Source organism: Hipposideros armiger, unplaced genomic scaffold (genome assembly GCF_001890085.2).
Source record: "Hipposideros armiger isolate ML-2016 unplaced genomic scaffold, ASM189008v1 scaffold_66, whole genome shotgun sequence".
Classification (NCBI taxonomy): Eukaryota; Metazoa; Chordata; class Mammalia; order Chiroptera; family Hipposideridae; genus Hipposideros; species Hipposideros armiger.
In genome coordinates this window covers 1,453,782-1,472,081 of record NW_017731416.1, presented here as the reverse complement: position 1 = coordinate 1,472,081, position 18,300 = coordinate 1,453,782, and the positions used below count along the sequence as shown (strand labels likewise).

General features: G+C 37.8%; 1 protein-coding gene across 4 annotated transcripts; it reads left to right on the top strand.

The window, feature by feature from the left end:
• Window positions 1–1,665: 1,665 nt before the first annotated feature.
• CUNH5orf24 (chromosome unknown C5orf24 homolog) lies at window positions 1,666–10,944 on the top strand. Of its 4 annotated transcripts, XM_019642263.1 has the most exons (4): window positions 1,666–1,957; window positions 6,429–6,858; window positions 8,580–8,653; window positions 9,500–10,944. In XM_019642263.1, the coding sequence occupies exons 2-3, from the start codon at window positions 6,432–6,434 to the stop codon at window positions 8,618–8,620; spliced, it is 468 nt and encodes a 155-aa protein (XP_019497808.1). In that variant the 5' UTR covers window positions 1,666–1,957; window positions 6,429–6,431; the 3' UTR covers window positions 8,621–8,653; window positions 9,500–10,944. The 4 variants fall into 4 exon arrangements, with proteins under 4 accessions (XP_019497808.1, XP_019497806.1, XP_019497807.1 ...); XM_019642261.1 differs by adding an exon at window positions 2,518–2,601 and having other exon boundaries at window positions 6,429–10,944; XM_019642262.1 differs by having other exon boundaries at window positions 1,667–1,957; window positions 8,580–10,944.
• The last annotated feature ends 7,356 nt before the right edge of the window (window positions 10,945–18,300 follow it).

Genomic DNA, 18,300 nt, shown 5'->3' with positions numbered 1-18,300 from the left:
TATATATATATATATATATATATATATATATATATATATATATATATATATATATATGTTGAATTGAATTGACTAGTTGCTTGTCCACAGTCAGCCAGTAAGTGGTAGACCTAGGATTTAAATTCATATCTATCTTCACCTATTAGCTAATTTAATTTCACAGCACTACACGGAGGACATTGTCTTCATTCTACACATATAGAAACTTTTAGAAAGAGCAGCGACGTACCCAAGGTACCATAGGAGACAAATGGCAAAAAAGCATTCAAACCCAAGAACATCTGACTTCTGTTTACTCGCTACTTCTCCATGGAGGCTGCAAATCATTTGACCTTGTTAGTACAAAAGTTTCTGTATAAGTGGTTTTATGTATGAATGCCATTTCAGATAAAAGTTTAGACATGGATCTGGAATAGTCATGATATGGTATGGGAGTACTACAATGCATTCTCAAATTCCACTTCAAAAATAAAAAAGCCTTGCTTAGAGAAAACTTGAAGTTTTTTTAAAGGATACTTAATATGCCCTCAAATATGTGTATGCATTTTAACTGTTTTATATATTGGCATTTTCTTTTTACATATAAACAATACTAGTATGTTCATTCCTGTTTTCTAGCATTTTATTAGTTAGAATGATAATTAGGATCAAGTTACGAAACACTGCCTGTCAGAAAATGAATGGCGTGCCTGTTTTATGTACTGAATTTGGTTTCCCTCCTGGCTTGTGTGTTCACCTAGAAAAGTTGTTGCTCCTCCTTTCCTTCCTACTGGCAGCAGAACCTGGCCAAGAACTGCTCTTGGTAGAACTAACTCAGTGCTAAGAATTCTCTCCTCAAACATTCTTCATTGCTTGGGCAAAAAGGACAGGCACCCGCCTCTAACCTCTTTGCACTTCGTAATAAAGGTCTCAGCAGCCTTCCTAATTCTGGATACTCTCCTGACGTCTTCGAATTCATGGAAGGAAGAACTGGGAACACTTCTACTAAGTGGCTTCTGTGGGGTGACTGATACGCCAGAAATTTCACAATAGCCACATAAAAGGGCGGGGGAGTTTGTAAGCAAATTACTTGTCCCATCCTTCCTGTGATGGTGGAATGAAGAATATGGCAATTCTGAGTTCATGGATGTAAAATCCTTTTAAATTATAGGGTGTCACAAAATGAGGGCTTTTCATTATTATTCTATCCTAGATGTTGAAGGTCCAAGCACCTATTTGGATGCTCCCCATTTTGTTTACAGGTGGAGGTCTCACCCTACTCGCCCATAAGCAACTACAGGGCAGAGGCTGAGTCCTTTTAACATTATTTGGGCAGCACCTACCACAATAAAACAATAGGTCTTTGTTCCAGCAGCAATTAACAGCAGTTTCCTGGAACAAGACTGCTGGGTTCAAATCCTGACCACCATTTATTACTCCTGTAACCTGAGAGATGGAGTCAGTAGTAGTTCCGGCATCACAAAATCAACCCACATAAAGAAATTATTTCCCTTTTGGTAGTCCCTCTAGCCCAGCTGCAACGCACCGTCCGCACTAGGACCGGAGAAGCTCGGGTCTAAGCCCCGCCTCCTGCCCCTTCTCACGACGCGCAAGCGCAGCGTGGCTTCCCGAGCTACCTTCCCCGAGCTTGCGTGCTCGTCGGCGGGAGATTAGATCTCGCGATGTGCGTGCGCGTGCGCGATCCTCGCGAGTTCGCGCACGCCACCCCTCGCAAGACGGGGCTGTGGCTGCCTCTTCCTCTTGCGTCGGGGGCAGGACCCTGAGCTGTGGCCGCGGCCGGAGCTGGGAGCCAGCGTCCACCTCGTCGCCGCCGCCCTCGCTGCCTGCTCCTCGGTCTTGGGCTCTTCTCGGCGCAGTGAAGAGGCGGTGGGCTGGGAAGGAAGCGGCGCCAGCGTGAGGTTCCCAGCCGATGGGTAGCCCCTGGGCGCGCTGAGGGGCCGGGCTACTAGCGGCTGAGGTAGGTGGGCGTGCGGGGGGTTGTCAGCTTGCTGGGAGCAGAGGCCCGGCGGCGGGCGCTCGTGAAGAAGGCAAGAGGCGGCAAGAACGGGGGCCTGTTAGCTGGTGAGAAAAGGACTCCGACCCACGCCTGAAGAGGGGCTCTGGCCTAGCCCGGAGCGAGAGGAGGGGCCCCGGACGCAGCCTGCTCTTCCTTAGACTTGGAGCCATTATTGGGGGGAAATTCCTCTTGTGGCGGGGGGGGGGGAGGGGCCACCCTTTCTTTGAGAGGTCAAAATCAGCAGCCCTCCCTCTACAGCTTGCAGAACTCCGAGTGCACGGACAGCCGGCTAGGAATTTTGGTTATTGGAGGGTACACAGCCCTTTCTCTAGTGTGGGCGTGTATCGTCTGCAAAGTTGTTATTGCTGATGCATTAATAATCGCTTTCGGGCACAACAGGTAATACATTTCTAAACGCCTCTTGTCAACTAAGGATTCTGTCAGTGGGGAAACTGCCCCGTGGGGCACAATTAAGGAGTAGAAAGAAGACAAAGAAGGCCGTTATTTATGTTCTGTCCTAGTATCCAAACTCCGAGGTGGGGCAGGATGCGTGACTGCTGGCACTTGATTTGGTCTTTGCTGAATACACTTTCTGAGTGATTGAGGTGGGTCACAAATGGACATCTAGAATTACAAAATCATCTATGTTTCTATATAATTGTTAGGAGCCAAATGACCTGAAATAAATCTGAGAATTGTGTGATGTTTGATCTTTGGAAGGGAACAGAACTTGGAATTCTTGAAAGGAAGATTTTCTCCGTGTTTAAAAGGCTTCTTGAATGTTTTGTGAAGTTACTAAAAAAAGTAATAGTTCTTTGTGTTGGCAGTAATGACTGCCACGTTCAAGAAAGGGAAAGGAATTATTTCGTGAAGAATGGCTTCCCAAAAGACTTAAGGGGTTAAACACACAGTAAAACAACTTCAGGGATGGCAAGTTTTAGCGTATGCTTTACAAATTCTAATTTAGTCAATCATAGTTAAAAATACAGAAGCTCTGTAGCTGGCTCCCTTGAATTCAGTGAACCATTTTAAAAGATAATTAACCTCTAGTCTACAGTTTGTTCTGTAACTCTTGGCTTTCATTCAGTCCAAACTTTCTACAAATGTAGTATTCATTCTGACTCTTAAGAAATGTGCCCTTTGAAGAAAGAAGAGTTAGCTGGCAAGCTCTGAAGTTGGAGTAGGGAAGCCCTAAGTGTAAGATTAACACTTGTATATGTAAATGCTGCCTATAAATATATACAAAACGTTTATGCACGCAGGTATCTAATGGTGCTGATTCCCATCTTCACAGGTTGAAATCTGCAAGTAGAAAAGGCTTGGTTGTAGTTCTATTTCTGTTTTTAGTTAACTGTTTACATGGGTAATTGTCATAATAAATTCGTTGTCTTGTTACTCAGTTATTGAATAAGCAGAATACTGGACTGATTTCTTGGCAGTAGCAGGACATGTAGAAGACGTGTCCTTTAGAAGTGTTCTTTAAGTTTTCTTTTCATTGGAATAAACAGCTTCACTCCTGTCTGTTTGTCTTTTAGTGCTTAGAATAGTGTTTTGTATGGAGTTGGCCCTCAGTAAACGTGAACTCTGTTAGAAGTAAATTAATGTAATACAAACCAAATGCATAAATTCATGGAAAATGTTATAGGAATTGGAGATGGGTGCATTTTTTTTTTTAAGTGCAGGTCTACCTTTTTAATGGTGTGTTTTTTTCAATGTTGATTAGTATCTGAGTAAAGGATATATGGTAGCATCTCGCCTCTAAAAGCCTAACGTAATGTAAGCTGAGATCCTATATATCCTGAGTGCTACTAGATGGTGAATGTTCTGATACAGTATTAAGAGAAAATAAAGTTAAGGGAAGTAAGTTAAGGGATGGAAGGTTTTGGTAAGTTAGTGATAGGAACTTAAAAGGCATGAACTATAAAGCGTGAAACAGATTGTAGGAAGAAAATTTTCTCCCTTTACTGGTTGTGCTACTTGTGGAAGAAAACTTGGACCGTTCTACCTCTTTTTACTACAGCTTTCCAACAGGGTGATTTCTGAATAATAAAATGGAAAAAGGAGTCACTTTTTCTCATAATCTTCTTAAAGGTCTGTGTTTCTCCTTGTATTTGCAATTGGTCTCTAGTCCAACTTTATTGGAAATAAACTAGTGTTTTGATTCCTATTTAATTCCTGTGTATATTTCTCAATCAGTTTATAACTTGAAGGGGAGAGGAATGTGATTGGTCCCTTCACAAATCCCAACATTGGCTTTTCTTCAATTTGGAAAATAAATCTATTTGACTTTGTAGATGTTATCAACAGAAAGGTTTTGTGGATCTTTGGAGAGGTAGGAGCTAAAGAGGTGAATAAAAACTTAAATAGGACTATTTTAAATTGGGTCCTGTGTTTTCATTTTAGCCTAGCTGAGTAATTCTCATTGGAGGAAGTGGTTTTTGCCCTCCAGGGACTATTTGGCTGTATCTGGAGAAATTTTTTGTTGTCACTAATTGAGGGGGGGGGTTAGCTACTGACACCTATAGGTAGATGCTGCTAAGCATCTTACAATGCACACAGGACAACCCTCCACAACAAAGAACTATCTGACCCAAATAATAGTGCTACTGTTGAGAAACCCTGGTATAGATGTGTACTATACTGATAGTGCTGGTTCTGAAGTCAGATTATCTGAATTCGAGTTTGGCTTTACCATTTCCTAATGGTAAAATTGCTTGGCAAGTTGCTTAAAGTCTGCCTCAGTTCCTGTAAAACAGTTGATAATAGTATATTCCTCATAGAGTTGTGATGATTAAATCAGATAATGTGCAAAGTGTCAAGCTCATTACCTGATGCATAGGAAATGCTCAAAAACTGTTCACTTTCAGCTAATGTTATTACATTTGGAACACATCTTGATCTCTCCTTATTTCTCATCTGAAATTAGAATTTGAGCTGGCGATAATTAATAACCTAGTTCTCGTTACATCCTTAGGGAATGAGTGAAGAATTATTCCTTTTTAATATTTGTGTTTAGCTCAGTCTTGCTTTGTTTTCTAGTCATAAGGCTTCTGCCATAGAAAGGTAGCTTCTCATTGTTGATGTTTTTCCTTCAGAGTTAAGACTTGAAGACAGCTGGCCAACAGCTCGATTATCTGTTGATTCTCAGCAAATATTTAGTAATTTAACAGAATTCCATTCTGTGACTTCATTCCCATTTCCTTTTGCCTTTATAAACTGAAATAAACTTACAGTGGTTTTGGCTCACATTAATTATCTATTCTTAGCCTCTTGGAGTAACTATTTTCATGAGGTTTTGGTGTCATTTTGCATTTGAAGAGTATAGGGAAACATCTAACAACTTGGGGCTAGGCTTCAATGTAGATTTGTGACTCTTTTTCTGAATCTGAATTGGAACACTTATCTTTTTTTTTCCTCATTGAAATAATAAATATAATCCTGTATTCTATATAAACTCTTATTTACTTTGTGTCTAAATGATGTAGCTGTTTAGGGCTGGCTTGTTATGGTGGTAGTTGTAATACATCTTTTATAAAGAGAAAAAAAATCTCAGAGATGTCCTCACAGACAAATAGAGTCTTTGGACTGTTAGTAAGACGCAGGGCTCTTGTAAGGAAAAAAAAAAATCCATATTTATGATCAAGGGAGAAAGCAGTGTTGTACATTCAACCATATGTTCAAAATAGGGAGTATTTTATTATGGTTGTTACCCATATTTTTGTAGTATAAATCTCAATTGTTTGTATAAATGTTTGCTCATTTTTAACCTTTGTTTACTCTTTATATCGGTACTGCCTCATGTTTGGATAGAGTAGTTTGAAGGGAGTCAATACCTTGGGCCAAGAAATCGTGTTCTTTGCTTGTCACATTCCATCTTTTATAAAGTGTAACATATACTCAGGATTCTGTATAAATAATAAATTGTCATAATGATGAGGAAGTGTCCACCTTGTGGAAACTGCAACCAGATCAGAAGTATACATGTGAGAAATGTAATAGGCCAAAGGGAGACATTCTAAGAATGTTAGGCAAACTGAAAAAAAAAAAAAAAAGAATCATGTGATTAACAATTCTTGTCTTTTTTGTTATCTTTTGGTGTTTAGTAATCTAGAAGAAAAAAGCCTACAAAATAGAACAGATTTATTTTCTACCTATACACTTTTGCAGTTCCTAAGCAGAGAACATTATGGCTACTAATTTAGTGTTATAGTTGAGTTTGTATGGCATTTGTCCCTACCCATGATTAAACAGAAAAATAATTATCTGAATCTGCTGATGTGTGTTTGTTTATAAGTGGTCTGGAGTCCTGCCTGTTAGCCTAATTTTAGGTAAACCCGTATAGTTGTTGGAAGACAGACTGTTTTCCCACTGAGTGCGGTCATACAGATACATATTTGTATATTTATGCATATTTATCTTTTATTTTTGGTAGAAAATGATGCATCCTGTTGCTAGCAGTAATCCTGCTTTCTGTGGGCCTGGCAAGCCTTCCTGCCTCAATGAAGATGCCATGAGAGCTGCTGATCAGTTTGACATATATTCCTCCCAGCAAAGCAAATACAGCCACACAGTCAGCCACAAACCAATGGCTTGTCAGAGGCAAGACCCATTAAATGAAACGCACTTGCAGACTACAAGTGGTAGAAGCATAGAGATAAAAGATGAACTAAAGAAAAAGAAAAATCTCAATCGATCTGGTAAGCGTGGCCGGCCTTCGGGAACCACCAAATCAGCAGGATACCGGACCAGCACAGGCAGACCCCTGGGAACCACCAAAGCGGCTGGATTTAAGACAAGTCCAGGCAGACCTTTGGGTACAACCAAAGCTGCGGGATACAAAGTCAGCCCAGGGAGACCTCCAGGTAGCATTAAAGCTCTATCCCGTCTTGCCGATCTTGGTTATGGCTGTGGCACTGCTGCTTTTCCTTACCCTATGATGCATGGCAGAGCAGTTCACGGGGTAGAGGAAACCAGCAGTGAAGTCAAGCCACCCAATGAGTGAGTGAGGCAGGAAAGGAGGGCCAGGTTTGGAAGGAAGATTGTGAATAATCCCAAAGCTTCTTGGTTTTATTTTGACATACATGATTTTATGGCCTGGGCTTTCCAATTTTGTTTTCCTGTTTGTTCGGTTTTTTTTTTCCTGCTTTTGCTCAGAAACCGCCATATGCTGACAGATGCACTCAGGGCATGAGCAGTGGCATTGAATTTGTACATAGGTTCAAGTGTAACACCTCTAACTAAATCATTTTTGCTTTTTCTTTAGAGATATGGTTGTGTCTTATATTTCATTACTACTTTTGGGCCATTCTAAATAGGTTTATGTGCTAAACAACTGAAATCATTATACCTGTTAGTTTGTGAAGTAAGCCTACAATATAATAAAGATACTATCGAAGGTATTTTTAACTGATGGAACAAAGCAAACTAATGATTCAGGATTATTTGAGGTTTGGCTATGAGTTTTTGTAACATTTTCAGGAGACAGGACATAGATATATGTATGCTTTGGCATTTACATAGATTCAGATGTTAAAAATCTTATTTTTAATGTTCTAGGTTTAAGCAGCTTATTTATTGATCTAAATGACATTTATTGATTTAACCATTGTTCCTAAAGGAATTCTATAGTGTTTGCCTTTCAGCAATGATAGGTTGTGTATTTTTTAATTGCCTATATACCAAGAGCATATATACCAAACACTACAAACAATTCATATTTATAATACAAAAAAATTAAACTTTTTTATAAAAACTGCACATTACATTTTTGGTGACATAGTGCATTCTGAGAATAGCATATTTAATATAATAGAAAAAAGAAACATTCTTAAGGTTTGCATGTAGCTATAGTCACTACATTTTGGCTTTCATATACTTAGTTTTAAAGCATTATGGTTAAAACATTTATGACTATTCATTTATTTAGAATGTTTTTTAGTTTTTTCTGAGAAATTGTCCTGTTGCATTAGCACTTACTGTGGTTTCAGGTTTATACCTACCAAAGGACACAAATTGAATGGTAGACTGTAAAACTGGTATAAACAAAATGCAGTTTTCTGACTGTCAGAACACAAACATTAAGAAATATATAGGAATCCATCTATGCATGAAACATGTAAAAAATATGTTGGTTAGTGTAATTAAAAATCTAACTGTGGCTCCAGTGAGACCATTTTATCCAAAAGGAAATTTTTTCCAACAGTGCTTGCTTTAGAAGCGAGAAAGAAAAGAAAAAAAAGTATTGGGTAGATATGTATAGTAGGGACAGAGGGAAATCTCTCTTCCCCCATTTCTGAAAGTAATATTGTTTGTTAATATACATTTTATTTATTCTGAGCTTGTTCTAAATAAAATAAACTATTACTAACTTTGGATTTGAAAAAAATTCCTGTGAACTTTAAAGTTACAATGTATGTATTTGCGATTTTAAATGCCTTTGAGATTATAATGTAGATTTGCAGGACCCAAAAACTTTTAAAATCATTAAAAGTTTAAAAAGGCACATATTGTGTTGTTTGGGCTTGCTCAGTTAATGCAAACTCTGATTGCAAATAGATGTCATGTTTCGTACCTTTTTTATCAGGAAAAAAGCAGCAAGCCTTCAGGTGTTCCAGTGATGCCTGACACAATGAGCTGGACTTTATGCTGCTCTTTACAGTAAGAGGTGTTGCATTGTATGTGGGAACTGTGTGTGCACTGGCATATAAGACAGTGACCTCAACAATTTTAGTTTTGCACAAACCATAGAGAACAATGTTGGATGACTACATAATCACTTATAACATTCTGGCAGCTAAATTGCTACAAGAGTTTCTTCTTGCAGAAGCTTAAAATATAAAGTTTTAATAATTTACTCAGAACAGTATAACTTCTGACACACACAAAACCTTACATCTTTATTTATATGTTTATCCAATTTTATTATGTATCTGTCATTTAGCTGTTTCTCAAGATGATGTTCAGCAGTTGGCTGCTTAGAAATCCTCTTTTGAGTTCCTAAAATAGTTGTTTAATTAAATGTTCTACTGTAGAATAATATATACCACTGTCTAGGACTTGGTTGCATGTTATGTTTTTTTAGTATGTCTATTTGACATTGCCCTTTCAGTTTATTTTGATTTCTGATTGTGTTATGCATTACCTTCCCTTTCTCCCTACCCTTGCCTACATTCATTCCCTTCTCCCTTTCCCCATCCGCCAGCACATCTACTTAGTGGTGCTGTGCTGTGTGTCGGAAGATAAAGCAGGTGTATTATTGTATAATGAAGTTTGTATACATGTTAACAAAATGGTGAAATCAACTAAAGGAAGTATGTTTGTAATAGTGTTTATTAATATCAGGAGCTATGTGCCATGGAAAAAAGCAGGCGGATGGCTACAGTTGTGATGGATAACAGCGTTTAAAAGCTGAATTTTATGTTCATGTGAGCACTTACCTGGAGTATTAGATTTGTATGCTGGTGAGCATCTCCTGATTCTACTTCCTTTTCTCCTTGTGAACAGTTTATTGGTGCCATGCTGAAGAGAAAGACATCTAAGTGATAACACGAAGTCTTAAACTATAAAATATTTTTACTTCTCTATAATCTGAAGACTACATTGTGCATCTTTTGTAACACTGTCTCTTGTCATGGTAAACACTGAAATAGCATGTTAAACAAATGCCTATACTTTAATATAATCAACTGGGGAAAACTGGCCTTTTCTTCCCACTGTATGATCCTTTAAAGGTAAATTGCTAATTTTATATTGTGTAATTCTCTTCACAAAATAGGTTTCACTATTCTGTATTAAAACTGTTGGTCAGAAAATGATCTGCTGTTCAAGTAAGTTTGCTTTACTTTTTTCTTTTAAAAAATATTTTAACATGCCTTATTTATTCTTATATTAACAAATAAGGAGCTAAAGCAGATGAAATTTTCATTTTTTGACAAATATACCTTGCATAACTAATCTTTAGTATGGGATGATTTTGATACTATCTTTGGAGTTTTGCACTGGATATTAAAAAATACTGGTACATTGTATTGGAAGAAAAGTATCTGCTTAATTTTTAATATTTGGGGACATTTTTAAAATCAGTGTTTCAATTAGACTAAAAAATTCTTTATATTTTTTAATTGCTTTTTAAAAGAAACATCTGTTAAAGTAATAAAAGTAATATTCATTCCAACCTGATGTTTGTGTGACTTTACATGTATATTTTCATGAAGTAAGAATAGAGTTTGTGTTAAGGAGGAAAAATTATCTGGATATATATATTAGGTTAAAGGTGATCCATCCAGTGTTAAGAAAAACCAGTGTATGAGCTAAAGGAAAAACAAAACAAAACCCTTTTATATTCTAAGAAGCTTTAAGAGAACAATTCAGGGGCTGTTGATGATAACTGCTACTCTGTCAGTTATTGTCTCTATATGCAGTAAAACTTTGATTCCTTTATAGTAAAATATAAGAACTCACAACAGTTGTTCAAAACATTTTTTCCTTGGACATAAAATATTTTGATGCTATTAGGTTTCTGTTTTTATTATAGCTTAACTATATCCTATTAAACTCTAGGATGTATCTAAATCTTTCCTTTGCTTTTCCCCCTCCACCCCCAAGTAGAAAAATCTGTGCTCTCACATATAATCTATTTAATTTTTGGAAAATTTAATGCTATACTAAATCAAGTGTGTGATTTATAATCAGACCACTTTGATTCTTTAAGTTTCACAGTTTCCTTTTTCCACAGATAATTACAGATAAAATAATTACCAATTAACTGATATAAGCACGCTGTCCTCTGCTGTAAAAAGTTGGAATAGATACTGTGTATGTTTTTATGTCCATGAACTTGAGCTACTCGTGTGCAATTATGTGTATGGGAATGGAGTAGTGTTCATGATTTGTATCTACATCATCATATGGATGTATATTTATTAATAAAGTCATTCCTTAAAAACCAACCGTGTTTACTACTTTTGTTTCTTAGAGTATTTTTCAAGGGGAATGATAAATGATAACTTTTTTTATGACCGCGGATCTTGTATTTTTCTTGGATTGTGCTTTCTGAAATCTGCCCCCTCTGTACTCTTGTTTTTCTCAAATAGTAATATTTATATATTTGTAATTTAAAATCCTGACTTACAAATGGATCTTATTTTCTTTGCATTTTCTTGTTATTTCTTGTCTTTTGATAATAGCCATTCTAATAGGTGTTGGAACTACTCTTGGATATAGAGAATTTATTGTTTAAATGAAAAGCCATTTTAATTAGTAATTTTCCCAAACATTCAACTGGCCTAATAAATTCAACAAACCTTAGTGACTATTGAGCATTTACTCTACAATGTAGCAACTTATACTGAACAAGACACAAGTCCCTACCCTTGTGTAGGAACCCACAGTAGAAAGCAAGTGCCTTCATATGTAATACTTAATATGTTAAGCGCCAAGCCTGTTTTGTCTTCCTTTCCATTTAGCCCGCGATATCCGATTTCACCAATATGCTTTCTCTTCAGTCAGTTATCTGTGGTTCGTGTTTCAGTGCAGTTTAAAAAATTTTTCTTTACCCATATCAGTGACAATGTAAGTAGAAGAAACGTGTGAAAGCGATTCAAGTGAAATTAGTTTTCCTAATAGAAAAATATAATTTTTTAAATTGTATATCGTCAGTCACCAGTGACTGTCGCGGTCCGATCGGAAAGTATAGTGTCAGTCACCAGTAACTGACATGGCACTTAACGTGTTAAACAATGTAATGCCAGGTTTTATTTGTTCTGAATTTGTATTTTACATGCTTTATCTTTCAAATTAGCTAATTAATTTTAGCACAGAGCCAGTGAAACTACAGCCCCATCTGCCATGTCCTAAACTTTAAACTACTTTTTAGGTGAATTTCACCATAAAAACTGGTTATTATGCTTATTCTCTATAAGCTCAGAAGTATCAGGTAAAAGATCATTAATAAATTGTGATGCTCCTGGCTTTTCTTTTTTTAAGATTTTATTGGGAAATTGGGGGAGGGGAACAGCGTTGAGGAATCAGGGAAGGGGAACAGACAAGTTGCTGTCCTTTTGTTCTTCAATCGAGTTGTGGAGGACGTCACTTCACTGGCCCATGTTGGTATTATCATTGCACTCTTCCTGGGTGAGGCAGCTGCTCGCCGGCCATTGGATGGCCACTCACGGCGGCTCGTGGCAGCTCGTGGCAGCTCACAAAAGCGCATGCCCGCTGCCAGCCAGCCCCACTGCAGCCTACACTGACTCACGGCAGCCCAGCTCCAGGTAGAGCTGTTGTTCACCATCTTAGCTGTAGAGGGCGCAGCATCACAGGCCCTCATGTGGGATCCGAACCAGGGCCCTGCTGCTGCTCAGAGTTGACATCCCAAGCCAACTCAACCAACGCGCCACTCGGCCAGCCCGCTCCTGGCTTTTAAATCATGTTGGGAGCTACTTATGTGGCTGTTGTGCTTCCTCTGCCACGTAAAGAAACAATAAGAAGTACATAGTGTTATGTATGTATCCTCAGTATGCCAGGTACAGAATGACTGATGACTAAAACAGATAATGGTTTTCTTTTTTTTTTTTTTTTGAGTAAGTAAACTATAGGACTCACCAAAACACCGCCCCCCCCAAAAAAAACTTAGTAAAAATTAAAGTCTGTTTTAAAATATTTCTTTAACTTAGAAATTTCAAACATATAAAATTTATTAAATAGAGTGTAATGACTCTCCATTGACCATCAAGCTTAAGTAATTAAAAATTGAAGACCTGGGCCGGCTGAGTGGCGCATTGGTTAAGAGTTGGCTTGGGATGTCAGCTCTGAGCAGCAGCAGGGCCCTGGTTCGGATCCCACATGAGGACCGGTGATGCTGCGCCCTCTACAGCTAAGATGGTGAACAACAGCTCAACCTGGAGCTGGGCTGCTGTGAGTCGCTGGCGATAGCATAGGCTGCAGTGGGGCTGGCCGGCAGCTGGTGTGCGCTTTTGTGAGCTGCCATGAGCCACTGTAAACGGCCGTCCAATGGCCTGCGAGCGACTGCCTCACCTGGGAAGAGCACAATGATAATACCAACATGGGCCAGTGAAGTGATGTCCTCCACAACTAGACTGAAGAGCAAAAGGACAGCAATTTGTCTGTTCCCCTTCCCCGATTCCTCAACGCTGTTCCCCTCCCCCAATTTCGCAATAAAATCTTAAAAAAAAAAAAATTCAAGACCTGTTTCTTTTGTCTATGTCCCCATCTACTCTCTTTTCCCCTCATTATTTTGAAGCTAAATTTTCCAAATCATTGTCATCTTGAAATATTTCAATACATATACCCAAAACTAAAGACTATACTTTTAAAAATAATTCCTAAGTATAATCAAGTATTCAGTGTTAAAACTCCTGATTGTCCCATAATTATAAAAACAATCTTTAGTTGTTATATCTATTGAAGCATTATAATTTACATACCAAAAAAATCTCACCTATTAAAAGTATACAGTTTTATTTTGTCCAATTATATCAGCATCATTTCTTTAAAAGCCTATCCCCTATTGAATTACCTTGACATGTTTATTGAAAATCAATTGACCATAAATGTGTATGTTTATATCTGGACTCATTGTCTGTTTCATTGATCTATTGGGAGTGCTAAAAAAATGTATGCAAGTGGACACTTTGGTCAACATTGCTCAAGCAATAGTTCGCCGTAATCAGAAGTGTGTGGATGCTGATGGTAACCACTTTGAACACCTCTTGTAATTGCAGAAGTCAAATGTGACTTGTATTCATCTTTTGTTATTGGTATATGTTGAGTATTACAATTTTAACACAGTTTTCCTTAAAATGTATATACATTTTTTTTGGCACCCTCTATATATGCCAATACTTATGCCAGTATTACACTGTTTTAATTTCTGTAGTTTTCTAATAAGTTTTGAAATCAGGTAATATAAGTGTTCCTACTTGGTTTTTCTTTCTCAGAATTGTTTTAGCTCTTTCAGCCTTTGTTTCCATATAGACTTATGGATAAGTGTGTCAGTATCTACAAAAGCCCTGTGATTTTGTTAGGGATTGTATTGTATCTACAGATCAATCTGGAGATATGTGGCACCGTAACAGTATTCCAGTCCATGGTTGTGGCATATCCATCTATTTAGATCTCCCTTGATTTTTCTCAGCAATGTTTTACAGTTTTGGGTGTGCAGAACTTTGATTTCTTTTGTTGAATTTATTCTGAAGCATTTTATTATTTTTGATGATATCGTGAATGGTATTGCTTTCTTTATTTCACTTTGGTATTGTTAGTTGCTAGTATATAGAAGTACAATCCATTTTTGTATATTTATCTTGTGTCTGACAACCTTACTAAACTCACTTATTCTGGTGTTTTGTTTTTGTTTTTTTGGTAGTTTCCATAGGATTCTCTGTGTACACGATCAGGTGATCTGTGAATACAGACAGTTGTTCTTTCCTTCCAAAATATACCTCTTTAATGTCTTTTTATTGCTTATTGCACTGGCTAGAACTGTCAATAGAATGTTAAATAGAAATAGTCAAAATGGGTATCATTGCCTGTTCCTGATGTCAGGGGCAATTATCAGTCAGTCTTTCATCATTAAGTGTGATGTTAGTTATATGTTTAGGGTAGATGCTTTTAACAGATTGAGGAAACTCCTTTTTATTCCTAGTCTTTTGAGAAGTTTTTTTTTTTTTTAAATCATGGATGGATTTAGATTTTGTGAAATGTTTTTTCCAGTATCTGTTGATCATATGGTTTATTTTACATTCTACAAATCATTTATTCTGTAAATATGGTATATTACATTAATAGATTTATGGATGTTAAGCCACACTCTTGCCTTCCTGGGATAAACTCCACTTGGTCACGTTGTATAATTCCTTTTATATATTGCTGGATTTGGTTTGTTACTATTTTCTTAAGAATTTTTGTCACGTAAATGTTTGAATCCACATCCAAACAAGGTCCCCAGTTGCATTCTATTGATATGTCTCATTTTTTTTTTTAAAGATTTTATTGGGGAATTGGGGGAGATGAACGATGTTGGGGAATCAGGGAAGGGGAACAGACAAGTTGCTGCCCTTTTGTTCTTCACTCTAGTTGTGGAGGATGTCGCTTCACTGGCTCATGTTGGTATTGTGATCATTGCGCTCTTCCCAAGTGCGGCAATCACTCTCTGGCCGTTGGATGGCTGCTTATGGCGGCTCACTCCAGCTGCCGGCTGCTCATGCTGGCTGCCAGCCACTCATGGCAGCCCACTGCAGCCCCGCTGCAGCCTACACCGTCACCAGTGACTCTTGGCAGCTCAGCTCCAGGTCAAGCTATTGTTTACTATCTTAGCTATAGAGGGCGCAGTGTCACTGGCCCTCATGTGGGATCCAAACCATGGCCCTGCTGCTCAGAGCCGGTGCTCCCAAGCCAACTCTTAACCAATGCGCCACAGGGCCAGCCCTGAAATGTTTCTTAATTCTCACTTATGAATCCCATCTCTCTTTTCTCCCCTTGTAATTTATTTGTTGAAGAAAATAGGTCATTTCCCTCAAATTCTGGATTTTGTTGATTGCATCCCCATGGTGCATTTTTAAATTCTCCAACCCCTGTATATTCTGTAAACTAGTAGTGAGATCTAGAGTTGTAATGAGATTCCAGTTTGATTTTTTTTTTGGTCATCTTAGGTAGGTTTGCACTTCTATTACATTATTTAATTTGCCTATAATAACGTTGTCTCTTACTGTGATATTAAGGTTTTTAGTGTTTTTAGCCTGATTCATACATTGTATATAATTCCTCTTCAGCTTTTTATTTAATGGTTTTAGTAGCTGTATTAGGCTTCTCCAGAGGAAAAGAACCAATAGAATATATTGGGTTGTTGGAAAAGTTAAGATGCATGTTTGTGACAGATGGCACTAGATCCTTTTTGGAAGTATTAGAGTCATTCGCATCTACGTTATTGCTATGTCATTTGACAGCTGACAGTTCTAACTTCATTCTTAAAAAAATTGAGCAATTTGGTTGAATTTTGGAGATTTTACAAGTTGAAGATGGAAGACCAAACTGTGCATTTTTGCCATATTTTACTGTTTTACTTCCATAAAGGGAAAATCGTGTGTCAAGCTTGTGAAAAGTTGCATAAAGTTTACGGTGACAGTGCTCTACAAGCACGTCAGTGCTAACGATGGTTCATGAAATTCCGTGCTGCCGATTTTGATCTTAATGAAGCTCCTCGGTCAGGGAGGCCCACTGAGGTTGATGACGACAAAATAAAGGCATTGATCGAGTCCAACCCACGTTACACGACACGAGAGATTGCAGAAACTTTGAACATCCATCATTCAAGCGTTCATGACCACCTGAAGAAGCTGGAATACGTAAGCAAGCTCGATATTTGGGTTCCGCATGAACTCAAAGAAGTTCATTTGACGGCGCGTATAAGCATCTGCAATATGCTCATTAAACGTGAGGAAAACGATCCTTTTTTGAAGCGACTGATAACTGGTGATGAGAAGTGGATTGTTTACAACAATGGGGTGCGCAAACGGTCTTGGTCCCAATGCAATGATTCGCCTCAAAAGACTTCGAAAGCAGACATTCATCAGAGGAAGGTTATACTCTCAGTGTGGTGGGATTTTAAAGGTGTCGTGTTTCTCAAACTCTTACAAAGGAACCAAACTATTCAAATTGGGTACTGTTGGAAATTGGATAGTTTGAAAGAATCCATCATCCAGAACTGTCCAGAGCTTGTTAATTGTAAAGGAGTTGTGTTCCATTGGGACAACGCAAGACCACACACAAGTTTGATCACCCGTCAGAAATTATTGGAGCTTGCATGTGATGTGTTGCCACACCCACTATACTCGCCTGACCATGTGCCATCAGACTTTCAATTGTTTTGCTGTCTTCAAAACTCCTTGCATGGTATAACGTTCAATTCAATGAGGCTGTAAATCACCTTGTTCAGTTTTTCGCAAATAAAGACAAGTCCTTCTATGAATGAGGAATTATGAAGCTCACTGAAAGATGGCAAAAGGTTATCGAACAAAACAGGCAATATATCATTGATAGATCTTTGTTCTTTATATAAATAAATGACCTTTGAAAAACGTAGACAAAATATGTCATGACTTTTCCGACAACCCAATAGTTAAAAGGTAGGTAGATAAATAGATATGAAAAGATTTATTATATGACATTAAGGAAGCCTAGAATTCTTATGGCCTGTTGTCTGCAAGCAGGAGAACCAGGAAAGCTGATGGTATAATTCAGATTGAGTCCAAAGGCCTGTGTCCCAGAAGCACCAATGTCTGATGACAGGAGAAAGTACATGTGCCAGCTCAAGCCAAAAAGCAGATTCGCCCTATCCCCATCTTTTGTTCTAGTCAGATCCTCAACAGATTGTATGATGCCACCGACATCTTTACTCAGTCTAATGACTCAAATGCTAATCTCTTCCGGAGACACCTTCACAGACACACCCAGAAACACTGTTATACCAGCTATCTGGGCATCATTAGCCCAGTCAAGTTTACACAGAAAATTAACTATCACAGTAGCCTTTGATGATTTTGGCCTAGCTTCGTTATTTCACAAGGGGCTGCAATATGGCAATTTTTAATTTTATTGTGTCTTTATCAATAAGGTCAAATATTTCTATATGAAACTTCTCCTTATCAAAGACTTGGTTACCCTGAAATAAAACGTGCAGGAAAGCCACACAAATGCCTGATTCTTTCCTTATACCATACAGTTTTCTGAATAGTGAGTTGGTTCTCTAGCATCTTCCAAAGGTGATTAATTCGTTTAAAAATTTTTTTGTATCAGTGTGAACTCACGGATTCTAACATGTGATGTACCTGTGTCTATTGAAATTATTTATTTGTATGCACAAATACTTCCATCTTTGGCTAGTAGAGGCCAGTTTGGCTCTTCAATAATTTTGACATAAATCCTAGTATGACAAGATGTCCAGATTCAAACAAGTCTTCTGACAGGAAGACCATAGGGAAGCAGTGTGCTATGTCCTGAATTTTAGGGTGTATGGGTTTTAGAAGAATTTCCCTCCATTTTCTAGAATTGCTATTTTACAAACTACTGAACCTGTTGGAAAGAATCCTTACAATGACACACTATATTAATTTTTTTTGTAAACAAAATATATTTAAAGAAAGGTGAGATAAGGAAGGAAAGTAAAGAAAATAGAAGGTCACTAGTCTGAAGTGCTGTATATCCAGTCTGAGATCTATATTCCTAGTAAACTGATTCTAGGGCATCCTTTTCAGCACAAAGTGTGAGATATTGCTAAGCATATTCCTTTT